This window comes from Arachis duranensis, chromosome 5, assembly GCF_000817695.3.
Source record: "Arachis duranensis cultivar V14167 chromosome 5, aradu.V14167.gnm2.J7QH, whole genome shotgun sequence".
Taxonomy (NCBI): domain Eukaryota; kingdom Viridiplantae; phylum Streptophyta; class Magnoliopsida; order Fabales; family Fabaceae; genus Arachis; species Arachis duranensis.
In genome coordinates, this window is record NC_029776.3 from 100,436,730 (window position 1) to 100,452,286 (window position 15,557).

At 32.9% G+C, this 15,557-nt stretch overlaps 2 protein-coding genes across 4 annotated transcripts; both read right to left on the bottom strand.

Moving 5' to 3' along the window:
* Positions 1-2,909: 2,909 nt before the first annotated feature.
* On the bottom strand, positions 2,910-7,777 carry LOC107491343 (protein NUCLEAR FUSION DEFECTIVE 4). Its single transcript, XM_016112188.3, has 3 exons — positions 7,025-7,777; positions 4,050-4,644; positions 2,910-3,673 (listed from the first exon to the last, which is right to left on the bottom strand). The coding sequence occupies exons 1-3, from the start codon at positions 7,490-7,492 to the stop codon at positions 3,150-3,152; spliced, it is 1,587 nt and encodes a 528-aa protein (XP_015967674.1). The 5' UTR covers positions 7,493-7,777; the 3' UTR covers positions 2,910-3,149.
* A 1,344-nt stretch (positions 7,778-9,121) lies between these two features.
* LOC107491342 (protein NUCLEAR FUSION DEFECTIVE 4) lies at positions 9,122-15,236 on the bottom strand. Of its 3 annotated transcripts, XR_008009633.1 has the most exons (4): positions 14,597-15,236; positions 12,976-14,199; positions 11,002-11,114; positions 9,122-9,546 (listed from the first exon to the last, which is right to left on the bottom strand). XR_008009633.1 is itself a non-coding variant. In XM_021143381.2 (3 exons), exons 1-2 carry the CDS (start codon positions 15,089-15,091, stop codon positions 13,012-13,014), a joined length of 1,683 nt encoding a protein of 560 aa, XP_020999040.1. In that variant the 5' UTR covers positions 15,092-15,236; the 3' UTR covers positions 10,404-11,114; positions 12,976-13,011. The 3 variants fall into 3 exon arrangements, 2 of the variants coding, with proteins under 2 accessions (XP_020999040.1, XP_015967673.1); XM_021143381.2 differs by lacking the exon at positions 9,122-9,546 and having other exon boundaries at positions 10,404-11,114; XM_016112187.3 differs by lacking the exons at positions 9,122-9,546; positions 11,002-11,114 and having other exon boundaries at positions 12,815-14,199.
* Between the last annotated feature and the right edge of the window lie 321 nt (positions 15,237-15,557).

Below are 15,557 nucleotides of genomic sequence, written 5' to 3' on the forward strand. Positions count from 1 at the left end.
AAGAATTGCAGCAGTCATATCATTAAAGGAAAGATAGTCTGTCAAAATATTATTGGTTAAGTTAATGATGTGTTTATCATATGAATCCAATAGATTTTGAAGTAGAAGCTCTACACATTCATTTTCTGCTATGTTGTAATCCAACGATGAGAGTTGAAAAAATAGTGTATTCAGATTGTTGATGTGATCTGTTGTCGATGTAGATTCACTTATTCAAAGAGTATAAAGTCTTCTCCTTAAGAATACCTTGTTATGAAGTGATTTGACTTCATATGATGTGGTAAGAGCATTCTAAATTTCTTTTGCTGTCCTTTTCTCTATTACACTTTACAAGACTAAATCACTTAGTGTTAAGTGTAAGTTTGTAAAAATATTGTCATCCATTTTCTTTCATTTTTCATATGCAATCTCAGTGGGTCTACCTTCAATTGCTGCCACGTAATTATCTTTTCTCTAAATTTCTTATATTTTTTTTTATTTTCATAAGAAAAAATTATTCTGATTGAATTTTAGAATTTCATACATTACTGCCACTTTTTTTATATGCGGTAACTCACAGCAAAAGAAAAAATTATTAATCAGCAACCTTTAACTCTAATACCACTTTAGGTATCAAACAAATGAGTAGTAAAATATAAAGATGAAAAATTAAAAATTTGTATAAAATATTTTTTTTATGAATTATAACTTCTCTCTATTACAAAAAAATTATATTGATACTCTTCTTTGACAAAAGGAGAATATACCTCTTTCTAAATACAGGAGAAAATCTCTTAAAAAAAAAATTTCTATGTAACTCAATATTATTCTTGTTAGATGAATTAAATTAAATTAAATTAAAAAGGCTAAATTTATAGATGCATTTTTTTTAATGTGAATCATCTATTAATTAAAGGTAAATAATTCTTCTATTTTTTTACCATTAAAATTCTATAGTTATAAAGTAGGAATGTTTATATCCTTTCATTTTATTTAACTTTTAACAAAAATAACTTTACTAATTTTATATTTATAATGTGCCAACACAGTACAAGTCTCATAAATATCCTATTTTCATTTTGCAACAAAAAATCACATTATTGCCAATTAACCAACCTATCACTCGATAAGTAAGTTAAAGTTTCTAAAAAAATTGATGCCGAGGTTCCTACTTCATAACTTACTGGAGCACAAGCTGCTTAAGTGCTTGCTGTGAAAGTGGAAATTGTTGCACAATCTAAAAAGCTAATAATGTGCAATAAGTGCATAGGGATGGCAATACCATTTGAATCCGCGGGTACCCACCCGTCCTTATCTGTTCGGGGCGGGTAATTATCCGCCCTGTACTGGGGCGGATTTTTAGCGGGGCGGATTCCTGGGAGGGACGAAGCGGGGTCGAGTTTAGGTAATACCCGCCCCTACCCGTCCCGCTATATATATAAAATATATTATTTTAATATATAATTTGTATAATATATGTAAAATAATTAGTAAATGATTAATAATATTGTATCATATTTAAATTTTTACTTTAATTTATGTTATGTATGTGATGATGGTTATATAAATTTTAAAATTTAATTTTATTTATTAGATTTTAATAATTATAGGAGCGGGTACCCACAAGGGCGAGTTAGGATTCATCGTTTTACTACCCGCGGATGAAGTAGGACGGATTCTATGCGGGTTGGTGTACGGAAGGACGGGATTAGGTATAGCAAAAACCCGCCCCTACCCGCCCCGTTGCCACCCCTGTAAGTGCATGTTGAAATACAAGATGATATAGCTCATGCTAAGTAGTTAGAAGGAGTTGAAAGGGAAGGATAAAGTAGAGAATATGTTTAGAATGTTGTATCTGAAATTGTTGTAGTAAAAAATAAATTCTCAATTTTATCTCAGAACTAAGAACTACCAAAATAAAGTAAAAAAAAAAAACTAAAGAAATCAAAGAAGGGTCTTGATTTTGAGAAATGGCAAAACTTGGAGAATAAGAAGATTAATTGCTTCGGATGGTTTGAGTACAGAGAAAGTCACAAGAGAGTAGAAGAAGCTATGAGTGTTAATAAGGATGACAAAACAAGTAGTTCTACCAAGACCTATCTAAAATAGGGGCCGTCACCCCGTCCCACCAAATTAAAATAGATTTAAAATACTAGCCCACCTCATTTTGTAGCAGATTGAGAGTCGATATCCTTTTTTGCCTAACACTTTTTTTAAATTAATTAAATTAAATAAAATTAATAAAATTATTTATAATAATATTTTATTCTTAAATTACTGTAAAAAAATAACCATTTTAACTTAATTTTTAAATTATCAATTTTGAACAATAACATTATCTAAAAATAGAATACAATACAAAAAAAATAAAAGAGTTTTGTAAACAATGTGGATTTAGCAATTTTTTTTATTTAACAGGTTCCAAACCCTACTCCAAATTTATTAAGAATTACAGAGCAATAATATATCTATACATTGCTAATATGTTAATTATCGAAATAAATTTATCTAGGATTGGTGAAATAAAAAAACAGTTAACTTCTAGTAAAATTGATATAATAGTAGACATAACGATATATAAGAATAAAATTGACTTTAAATCAATTTGATTATATTTAAAATTAAAGATATTAAAAAAGTTAATTCATCTCACAATTAAAAGAAATAATACACCCTACAATTTTAATTTCAAATTAGAAAAAAAAAAACATACGAAGACTTGAAGTACAATTTTAACAATTTTAATATACTAGTGCTATAGAAAGTCTATCACAAAATTTCAAACAAAATTGCAATGTCCAATAATAGATTAAAGATAATAATGATCACATGGACAAAATTGGTTCACAAAAGCATAATTAGCTGGACATAGTTTATATCCAAATTCATTAAGCGTTAAATTTATCTCCAATTTGGCCAACAACACACTATTATACAAAGTAATAGCCTAAATATACAGAAATTATAGCTCACCATTGATTAAAAATTAACAATCTCCTCTCTCTCTCTGTATTTCTAGATTTATTAAAAAGTTGATGTATCTGAATACATTTATATCAAAATATAATAATTTTCAATGAATAAAAAAGAGAGAGATTTAATTTGAGGAGTACGAAGTATATATGGAATGGACATAATATATGTACAGCTCCCTGATTCTCTTCACACCATTACAGGATGTTCTGAATTCTTCTATGTGCAACCTGACCATAGAAGTTTCTTGTCCGGAAAAACAAACCAAGAGCTGCCAGAGAACCCAAAACAGTGGCAGATGCCATTATAAGGAAAGACAACATGAAACAATGAGTTCCAATGCAAATGTTTCCCTCTGATGCTTCTTTGTCATATATATACCCAACAACTCTCACTGAAAATATGTAAGATCCCACAGGACTTGCTATTGTAATGGTGTTATATATGCTACCCATATTTCCCACACCAAATATCTCAGAAGCGATTGTGGGCATTATTGACCACTGAGAGCCATAACAGATACCCACCAAAACTGAACCAACATATAGAGCACCCTGCAATCCAGAAGCAATAATCAAATGGCCAATGCTCATGACCATTAAGGTGATGACCATAAACAAAGGTCTTGCCCATCCTCTTGTGTGTAAGAAGTGATCCGAGATATAACCACCTCCGAAACGCCCAGCGAAGTTCCAAATGCTCCACAATGAAACTAAGGAATCTATGTTGCACAAATACATGTGTTCGATACGTTATGTTACGATACACAAACATTATTTCCTTTAGAAAAAGGAAACTAGTATAGCAATATATGTTAAATAACATGTTATAATTATTAATAAAATAAAGTATTTATATAAAGTGATAGTATAAATGGAGGAAAATAATGGATATAGACATAATGTAGTATTTTGTCTTAAAATCTTCAAATTACAAGATTTCTGGCACATTTAAAATTAACTAAAGGCTAAATTATTAAAGATATATGAAAATACATGAATGAATGTAGATACATAATGAGAGTATTGATACGAGATACGAGTAGTAATACAAGTATGTCACTAATCTTAAAGTATCTGCGCATCATAGAAACAAACCTGTCTCGCGCACGGTGTAACCGAGGGATTCCCCTATTTGGCTGATATTATTAATAGTTGCAAGTCCTGATCCCATGGCACATGCCACAGACAAAAACAAAATCCAAAAGTTTAGAGTTTGTGCTGCTTGCAAAAGGTTCAAGTTTCCTCCCAGTTGCAGAGTCCTCTGTTTGTTAGTATCTGATTCTGAGGACACTTGCTCCACAATTAGTTGGGATCTCTCATCATGAAAATTTTCCGAGGTATTGGCAAGGGTCTCCTCATGTGCTTGAATTGCAATACAAAGAAGTGAGGCTAGCAACACAATGAGCAAAATCAGCATGAGCACGTGGATAATTAATGGCACTCTAAGGATGTTCTCCAGGATTATAACAGTCATTAGATATGCAGCGACAACCACAGCCATGGAAGAAAACATGTTTAGATATTTCCTTTCGTCGCCCTCTCGGGTGTTGTGGATTCTTACAAACCACATAAGCAGCAAAGTATTTATCGGCGGCAAGAGAGCTAGCATCAGAAGATATGCTTTAGGCTTGTTGTTGAATATTGTCCTATACACTTGAACTAGTATTGCTCCACTGAGACCAAGAAATCCCTATCAACAAAAAGCAAATTCCAAAAGGCAGAACTTGAAAAACAACACAACACATCAGGAACCAAAGGCTAGAATCCCATCAAGTAGAATTGGCACAACATCAGAAACACATACACTTCAAAATCAAAAGAAAGTGCTAGGAGTCAGCATGTTTTGTAATTTGTAGTCATCAATTAGTCATTATTAGTATTTTTAATAGTGTGAGATTACTCATTTTTCTTTTGCTAGTTAAATGCTGGTCAAATTTTAATAAAACTGCTGCCTCCTGGACTTTCTCTTTATTATTATTATTATATAAAAGTTGATGTCAAAGTCTTTATACATTAGATTTAAATCATCTTTGTTTATCTAATGATGCCACATTAGCACATTTGCTTACTTGTCAGAGTTTAGAAATCAACCAATCAAATTTAAAAAAAAAAAAAATTAAAACCATAACTCCCATAATTAATCAATTTATTGCATATTATTATTCAATAGAAATATAAAGTATTAATTAAATACAATAAACATCTACACTAAAACTGTCATAATAATATTATCATAACAAATTTTAAATTACAAACTATTCAAATTTCATACTATTTAATATACTTATATATCATACATAAGACTCTGACCGATATTATTTTATTTCACAATTCGTGGTTTGCCTACGAGAAATATTTACACTAACAAATAAAAAAGAGCCTATTTAGTTAAAATTGATTCTATTAGATGATTAGATACAAAATAAAAATATTTATTGTATTTTTAAAACAAATTTATGAGAAAAAACACTCTTATTTCTTTTACTATATATATATTCTAAAAATTTTTAATCTTACTATTATAGATGTTATTGAAAAATTATATGCACTAGGAGAAGAAGAATAATGGTAGATGTTAAAGGAAAATAGTAGCCATTGTGAAAAAGATGGTAGAATCGCGTCAGGTGGGTTTGGATATGTGAGAAGAAGACCGACAGAACACCGAGTCAGAGGATTTGGATCCTCTAAATTTTGAATTTCACTTTAGAGAATAAAATATGATCTCTTACCATTTATTTCATAGGTAGGACCAAGAAAAAATATGAGAGAGAAACCATTCAAGAGTAAAAAAATCACACTTTACCTTCTAAAGTAAAAATTCAAAATTTAGAGGATCCAAATTCCCAGTCAGAAGGGTGGATAAGATGGAAGATTGACAAATGGTGAAAGGCAAAGGAAGATCTAAGAAGACCATCCACAAGGTGGTCAAACGAGATCTACATGTAAACGGTATATGATACATGACAGAGCTCAATGACATCGTTGGATTCATGTAGCCGACTCCACCTAGTGGGACAAGGCTTTGTCGTCGTTTTATTTAAATTATTCTTATTAAAAATAGCTTATTCAATATATTATATATACACATAAAATAAATATTCTAAAAAATTTTATTCTTCTTATTATAGATGTCATTGAAAAACTGTATGCACTAAAAGAAAACGAATAAATAAATGTCAAAGAAAAATCCACAAAAAATATAAAAAATAAATTTTTTGTGCTACAACATAAAAAAAATTAGAAATTCAAATTATAAAAAATTTCATCAAATTCTATCAAATTATATCTATCATAAAAAAATTCATCAAATTATAAATTATTAACTCAAAAATTATTATAGATTCAAAATTAAATTAAAAAATTTTAGATCAAAATACTACAATAACTTTTATGCTATTTGATAAAAAAACAAAAAAATTATTGTGTACAAATATAACTGCCTTAAATCTAATTATATTCCAAAATAACAATAACACTCAAACATCATCCTAATTGACAAATTTCCGACTACTAATCAAACACATCTTCTCGACAAGGGATAAATTTGCTATTTCAAATATTGAGAATTTTTTTGTGGGAAAATTAATGACCACTAAAACAGAGCTAATTATTAAAAAATACCAATCACATCAAAATTGTAAAAGATAATTATTTTAGCCGTAGTAGTTATATAATTAGATGTTGCTTTTAAAACTAAATTCGCATAAGAGAAAGTTTTAGAAGCCAACACTTTCATTAAAATTTAGTCAACATTTAATTATTAAAATGTAATTTTACATTTTTAGATATAATCTCATATTATTAAAAATATTAATAATAATTAATTGATGATTACAAATCAAAAAATATAGTGACCCTAACACTATTATTCATATAAAATTAATAAGATAAAAATTCACCTACAGACTACGGTTAAAAATTATTAGATAATTTGGACTAAATTATTATTTAAGAATTATCAATTATCCACTCCATAATATGAGTTGTCACTGCTTGTTTACCTCGAAACTCATTTACAGTTGGGCATACCTGAAATTGATAGTTAACAACCGCATAATTTGATAGTTTACCTTCATGATGCCCACAATGGTTCCCCTATAGTCAGGGAAGTTGTGGACGCCGGTGACAACATTGGAAGTGTTGAAGTAGCCCTGAGCCTGGGCTGTCACGTACATGAATAGGCACATGACAGGCACGGGCACCGGCGCGATAACGCCCGCAACCGCTGCCCACATGAGGAAATAGCCCAAGAAGCATTGGGCCGAGCCCAATAAGTGGATCAGCCAGGGCCCGTTAGCTGTTCGGCGCGCAGCGAAGTCGTAGAGAAGGCCGCAAAGGACACCGGCGTTGATCCCTACGTCCTTCCAGACGGACACAGTGGTGAGAGTTGACTGATCGTAGTGCAGCGTTGACTTTAGGGTTTGGGAATAGATTGAGAAAGTGTAGAGTGATCCGCTGCTGCACTGAATCCATGTGCTCGCCACCGTGGATATCCACTTCGATTTTGCGTATGAGCTCAACTTCCTCCAATCCATCATCACTTTGGTGGATTGATTTTGAAGTTCCTAGGTTTTTGACATTTTTCAGTGTGTCGGTTGTTATTCTGAAGTTTTAGGGTTCAATCAGGTAATGACGCCTGTAAAGTCGGACGCTGTTCGTTTTGCCACTTGTTAGTTGTTACTGTTGTAGTATTTGAAATGGGCTTAGCAACTATTATTTTTCGGTGTGTTGGGTTCTTTCCTGTTCTCCTTATTCCTCTTCTCTGTATGTTCTACTTTTGTTGTGTTAGTGAGGGCTGTTCTGTCTGTTATGTTAAGCTGTTGTTACTTGTCACAATGATGAGAAGGTGATATTGTTCTGTTGGTTTAGAAATTAATACTAAAATTTCTGTCTTCAAAATTTTAATATTTTAATACTTTCAAAAAATAGAAACAGAAATTTTTGAAGAGAGAAACTAAAATTTTAATAATATTTTATAATTAAAATATTTTCATTTCAATTAATTAATTTTAATTTTATCTTTTATAAAAATTAAATTAAAATTTTTAATTTCTATTTCTCATTTTATACCAAATAAAATTCTAAAATTTATTTTAGTCTCTATTTTTTAATTTTTATCTCTCAGTCTCAATCTTTCAATCTCTATTTCTCTACCAAACAATATGTCACAATAACAGAAGGTGATACTATGAACTGTCAGCAATGATATTGTAAATAGTTAAATAATTTAATCATATGTTAAATCATTTAATAATTCACAATATCATATGTTTTCGTGAAAGTTGCAACCTTACAAGAATTAAAACTTGAAACTGCAATACGAGAATTACCGTTACTGTGATTTGGAAAAGAGAGAAAATAAGAACTGTATGCAGCTTGTAAGAATCGAAGAGAGCGAGCTCTTATGCCCTAATCGCTGAATTGAATTTTACAATAAAAGGAATTTGCTAATTAAGGAGTATGCCTGATCAAAACCTTCAATTTTGCTTTGATTTAGATTTTAAGACAGGATTTGGTTCTGACTTAAAACATGTTATTATTCTGTCTTTCATTTTTGGCTTACATATTCATTTTGGACTTACACATGTGGTTCATTATCATTGATTAATAAATTGATAAAGAGGATAAGTAATAAAAACTACTAAACAAAGAACAGTATCAACCAAATGAGAACTGGGAAGCCAGACCTCGAAGGTTCTCTCCCCTAGAGAGTTTCCTCTTTTTTGGAACAATTCGAATTTTCGTATGTTGACAATTTTTAGTACGTATACTGTAGAGTTTCCCTTGCATTTGTTGCACATGAAGATTACCAAGACAATTCAAATAAAGCATCTAGATGAATGTAAGAATATAAAAATAAAATTGAAAACAAGTCATTTCCAAAATACATAGAAAAACAAGAAAATATTACTTGAGAGAATTACAATTTAAAATTAGTTGTATTCATCATATATAGCAAATGTATAAATTCATTCAGATGTCATTTTCAGAATTAAAAAATATCTCATTAATGGAAAAAGGAAAAAAGAAAATTCAAATGCATCTCATTACTTGAACATAGAACTGCTTCAAGAAATTTTATAACTTTCATTCAAACATGTCAATATTAGCAGCAAACTAAATCTCACTTGATTTTTTCTTGCCTAATACTCTGCATTTTCCATGTAAAAAATAGAACTTGATCATAAACTGCATTTTTCACATCAAAAAGAACTAGTGAGAACAACGTCCTTACTACTACCAGCTGGCCTTATATAATATGTGCATGGTGCAATTTGCCATTACATGTTGTAATATACCTCCCTAAACTTGTGACATAGTGCAATTTGAAAATTTTGCTCATCAATATGAACAATAGCAACAAAAATCTTGCCCCACTCTGTTATGTTGGCTCAAACCGCTCAATAGATTGGACAACATTTTCTTTTATCATATTTAAAACATTAACATATAAATCTCTTTTAATAGTTTCACCAGTAGTTTCTCTACTTCAAGCCATTGGAATACCTTCTATATTATCCACTCTCTTGTTATTGGATACGAAGACACCACTGCTGTTCTCATTGTCAATCTCTTCAGCCACTCCTAAGTCCTAAGTAACATGGTCATAACTCATAAGAGAGAGTTCAATTGAATGAAGTGAACAGAAAAAGCTCAAATCACAACACAATACCTATCGGGAGTGGAATGCACCTAGTCTATGATTGAAGGGGCGCCTTCATAACATTGTTACTGATATTTATTATTGTTGTATTTTTTGTAGTATCAATATGGTGAAATATCATGATATCATATTATTTTTCTCAGAAAATTGTGTTATAGGAGCAGGAAAATATAATTATCCTTGCAAAATTTACAAAGCAAGTAGCACTACGATGCACGCAGAAGTTCAAATTTGGTCCAGCCATCCTATATTCTCGCATACTCATATTAGATCCCTAAAGCCCCACCAGAAATGTATTGCATCAAGAAAGCCTAGTGTAGAAGATGTCCACCTATGGATCTTGAAGAGCTCAATTAAGAAAACTAGTGTTCATTTTCAACTCTTGAATTCTCGGAAACCGAAGACAATGGCCTTCTAGTATCATTGACAAGAGTGCCATACTATTTCTTATCAACACTAATCGAAGTGAAATGATCAAATGCTTAAGCTTAACAACCTAACAGAAGCAAAATTGAAAAGTAAAATAAACAAGAAGCAAATTCCAGCACAATTCAGAACACTAGGCTGCATTTGGAAGGGAGATTTAGACTAAATTAAGTCTCTATATTATGTTTGGTGTAAGGTGTACAACACTGAGTTATGTCTTAGTATCCTATTTGGTTCAAGATAAATTTAGAGATGAAATAATTACATTTACTAAAATACTCTTAACTATTAAAAAAATATCAAAATTTCAGTCTTCGTTCCTAAAAATTTTAGTCCGTTGTATCTCCACTTTTTGGAGATAATGAGGGACTAAAAGTTTGTATCTTGGAATGGAAATTTTAGTTCCAATTTCTGGTTATTAAACACAATACTAAGTACCAGTCCCAGTCTCTGAAAACAAAACACTACCTAAATGCACTCCAAAGTGAACCTTATGAAAGTAATGCCCGAGGTATCTATTATGGATCTAATTGCATAGTTGCACACAGCAGTGACAGCACTAATACACTACTTCATGGGTGTATATCCCACAAAGAATGTTTAAATTCAAATAGCTCTTTATTAATCTATTATGATACTTAACGTTTCATTTACATTGAGAGGCAACAATGCCAACCGAAGAACAGAACTCTCCCACCTCACTCGCTACAAGTTTCAAAATATCAGCCAACAAAAACTTGCTGAATCAAAATTCACAGCACCAATCAAACGGACACTTTTTCATGATTATTAAGAAGATGCTTCTTGAGCTACAGTTCATTGACGACAATTATAAGGAGCATGAACTATGAGATTTTTATTTGACGATGTTTACTACTTAAAACTTGGGAAACTATTTATAGAAACTTTACTTCACATTCACTAAGATAATTCATATGGCAAAGATAGAGAATGTACCTTGATAGCAACAGAGGTGACTCCCATATCAACACAAAAATATGTTCCTGACCTACGGGCATTAAGCTCTGAGAACTTCCTCATAATTTCAACAGATTTATCTCATGGTTCCACTGGAAAAGCAACCAAATTATTTAAATAGAAGCCATATGTTAACAAGCACCAAATTGAACTCAAAACTATCACTGTATCACAAAATCAGAACACAGTGGGGAGGTGGTAAAATTGATTTTGTTAATTTTGAAGCCTAACTCTCAAGTCTCGAAACTTCGAAAGCAATTCTTGCCTCCAAAGCTGATTTTAATAATTAACTGAACTGAAAATTCTTCACTTACTGCCACAATCATTTTTAGAGGAACCACCGAACATAAGTTTGTCAAAATCAACTCTAACTTAATCAATTTTGTCAGAATTAATTTTACCTAAAATAAATTTTACAACTAATACAAGTAATTTGAAAAAAAAAAGTAATTTCTTATTCTTATACACATCTCCACAAACGTAAAAAGGATGTGCAGCAGACAAAATTTAACTTCCCTAAGTTCTGCCAGATTCAAAAGGCAAAAAGCATTGAAATTTGACAAATCAAAATCCATTTCACGCCTCACAAAATGAGTGCTAATAATTATCTTAAAATAATAATTAGTAAATAAAAGAATTTCAAAATTATGTTAGAACTTAACAGAGAGCATTTTCGCAAATAGGATCAGGATGCAACTAAACACAACAAATAACTACAACACTTTACACCACAAGTCCAGAACCAAAGCTAGAACTGGGATTGTCAAGGGGAGAGGAAGAAAAAGGGTTTGTACTGTAAAGTTCAAAATTTTAACACTACAAGCCTTCCCTTCCAGTCAAAACCTTAACTTGCAAACAAACACTAAGGAGTTAGGAACCATTAGAGAAAGAAAATAACCAGTTCGCAGATAGTGGGCGATTTGTGTCATGCATCAGTCGAAATATGAGAGGCAAGCAATATATAGACAACACACTGATGGATATTATTGCGTATTGACCGAGACTGGGAGTGGCTTAGGGAACAAGACACTCACTCAGTGAAGGCCAGAGGGAGTAGATACATGAAATCTACATAGGAAGAGAGGTTATTTCCAATATGTGTGATTTTTGGGTCACAGTAGCAAAAATACCACTATTGAATGAATGAGACGCATGCTTCATCACCAAACAGAAAATCCAGTTGGTTAACAATTCATTTTCTTTTGGATTAAAGACATTGCCACATGAGCTGGTTTTGTTACAAGAAGGGCAATTGAACTTGGTATCTAATTTGATCAGCAAGCACAATGCTGCATAAGCTGTTGGCAATCAAGACCTTATAAGTAAGTAATCCAGAACATTTGAGAAGTAATTAGACTTAAAAGACAAGAGATGTAAACTCTAATTCCAGCTTAATAAACCCACTCACTTGCTTCATGACCAAATACATATACACCAATAATTAACAATGGTAAAGAGCCAAGCAACACAGAAATAAAATTTAGTATTTGATTTTGTGTAATTTCTCTATTTTAAGCATGCTCCTCTTTCGAGTTCATCTTGAGTTTAATATATCACAAGACTGAAGTACTCGAGTCATCTTGATTTTCCTTTCCTACATTACTTCTTTTCTTCATCTTTCCATAATTTTCATATCTTTCAGTTTGCTCTGTAAACTTCTGGTTGTAAAATCTTAAGAATCATTTTAAGCTGATGGCCAACTTTTCCCAATTGAGGAAGAAAGGAACAAAAATAAATTTCTTCAAAGAATTGAGATGCTCATACTAAAAGATGAATTGATACAGAATATAACTCAAAGAACAGCAAACTACATCATTTTTCTTATTCCTTCCGACACAAAACAGTAAACTACATAACACAATCCAGCCATACAAAGAACTTCTGGAAAATTGCAAATCCAATATTTCTGCAAAACAAATCAGAGAATACGAGAACGGTTTCCTCAGACATTACCTTGTGATGAAATGATACCACCTGAATTCCTTGTCATCACACAGAATGTTTTAATCTTCTGAGCACAACTAGCTTATAGAAATTTCGTGTCCGGAAGTATAATGCAAGACCAGCCAAAAATGCGATAAAAGATACAGCTGCCAGGATAAAAAACGATGACATGAAGCAATGTATTCCAAAGCATGAGTTATCTTCTTTATCGGCTTCCTTGTCGTAAATATATCCGACAACTTTGACAGAAAGTAAATAAGATCCAAGCGGACTTGCAGCAGCAATAGTGTTGAAAATGGTACCCATATGCCTTACACCGAAAATCTCAGAAGTGATAGTAGGCATCAAGGACCAATGTGCACCATAGCAGATTCCCACCAAGACAGGACCCAAATACAGGTTTCCAGGGAAACCAACAGCTATAATGACATGGCCGAAAATCATCGTCCCCAGAGTTGCTACCATCAACAAGGGCCTCGGCCAACCTTTTCGATGCATGATATAATCAGATACATAACCACCTCCAAAACGGCCAAGAAAGTTCCACATACTCCACAAGGACACCATATTATTAATCTCAATTGTACTATAGCCAAGAGATTCGCCTATTTGGCTCATGTTATTTATCATTGCAAGCCCTGAGCCTAACCCTGATATCATGGTTAAAAACAACATCCAAAAATCAATCGTGCACATAGCTTGCAAGAGGTTCATTTCTTGTTCATGGGTCAACATGTCATCCGAATTCAATTGTAGCTGCCCTGCATCACTAGGCAGCTCTTGGTATTCCGATTGATCCCCTGATGGAGAATAACTAGACGACATGATTAGCTTTTGGCTGTCCGTTGAAGGGGGCCTCTCAAACGAGAAGGTTTGCGCGAAGCTTCGTGACTCCTCCCATTGAGCTTTGATGGCAATGCCATAGGGGAGTGCTAGTAGAACCATTAGGATTACAAATGTTAACATGCGCGCCCAAGTTGATAAGCTGGTGAAGTTTTGTAAAATAATTATGAACATGAGATAGGCAACAATAATCACAGTGACCACTGAGAAACCGTTCAAATGCTTCTTGTAATTGCTGTCGCGCACTTCATAGATCCTCACCAAAAACATTAGCAGTATACATATGAATGCAGGCAAGCAAGCAAGCATCAGAAGGTATGTGGCCGGGTCGCCATCACAAAATGTGTGATACAGCTGAATTAGGATTGCTCCACTGAGTCCAAGGAAGCCCTGATCAATAATGAAATGCATATCACATTATTAAACAGCAAAAATTAAGGATGGTCTGGAATCATCAAAACTCCATTTTGATTTGTAAAAGGTTTTTGAAAAACAATGTGGGTCAAAATATTTATGATAATCATTCACCGGATTATCATGTTAAAGCATTTATTGGTCTGAAGGTTTATGGATTCTTACTTCCTCACATCATAGACAAATTCATTAAAGAGAAGTATTATCCAATAAGAAATGAGTTAATGTAATAACCATAGAAGTAAGCAAACCTACTTATTAGTAAGAGACTCACTATTTTAACTACTTTTGCCGCTTGATTCATTTCTGTTATTTTCAGTTAACATTCTTCAAATTAAAGATGATTTGAATTTTGGTAGCACATAAAATGTACCTTCATGATGCCCACAATGGTACCACTATATTCAGGGAAATTACGCAAGCCAGTGACAACATTAGTGGTATTCAAGAACGTCTGGCCGTTAGCTCCAAGCCACGCAAAGAAGCACATAACCCAAACCGGCGGCGTCCCAATGAGCCCAACAACAGCGGCCCACATGAACATGAACCCCACGAACACCTGGACCGCCCCGGCCGCCAGCACCACCCAGGGACCACCCAATGAGGCCCACTTCGACTTTGCTGACAAGCACTCCACGCCGCTGCTCCGGTAGGGAGTGACGGCGGTGTAGAGGAGGCCGGAGAGGATGCCGAAGTTGGCGCCGATGTCCTTGAACACCGAAACGGTATCAAGCGTGGATTGGTCGTAGCCTTGCGATGACTTGAGCACTGGGGAGTAGATGCTGAAGGTGTACGATGCACCGCAGCTCCACTGGATCATTATAGCTGCGGCTGCGCCGGTCCACCGATTTAACAACCACTCCGCCATCGGATTTGTCGTTCCTTTGGTACGGTTTTTTGTGGTTCCTTAATTTCCACGACGATGGTGGTGGTGGTTCTTTCCAGTTTGCGGTTGCGTGTTCATATTATATAGAGATCCTTCTCGCATTTGAAAAATATGGAGTTAATGACGAAAAGAAAGTGTTTGTTATTATCCGCATGGGGATAATGGATTATTAGTTTATTATTAGTTTATTATTACTGTTATTTCTATTATTAGTTGTGGACTTAAAAAGTTGCAGCAGAAAAGATTGTTAATTTATTAATTAATTATTAGTGTTGTGGGATTTCGGTACGGGTCTCTAAGAATCTCGAACACTATAACATACGGACACACAGGATATAATACGATAGGACACACAGCATATAATACCATACGAGATATATGGGCACACAAATTTTAAAATTATAAAATATTTTTAATTGTTTTAATATATAAAAATATATATTATTTT

Bases quoted from the DNA above. Each gene is read 5' to 3' on its own strand.
- LOC107491343 (XM_016112188.3), bottom strand. From the start codon at position 7,492: ATGATGGATTGGAGGAAGTTGAGCTCATACGCAAAATCGAAGTGGATA. The intron at 4,645-7,024 runs GTAAACTATCAA...TTTTGTTGATAG, and splicing joins CCATTGTGGGCATCATGAAG to GGATTTCTTGGTCTCAGTGG. The intron at 3,674-4,049 runs GTTTGTTTCTAT...TGTGCAACATAG, and splicing joins TTACACCGTGCGCGAGACAG to ATTCCTTAGTTTCATTGTGG.
- LOC107491342 (XM_021143381.2), bottom strand. From the start codon at position 15,091: ATGGCGGAGTGGTTGTTAAATCGGTGGACCGGCGCAGCCGCAGCTATA. The intron at 14,200-14,596 runs GTACATTTTATG...ATTATTGATCAG, and splicing joins CCATTGTGGGCATCATGAAG to GGCTTCCTTGGACTCAGTGG.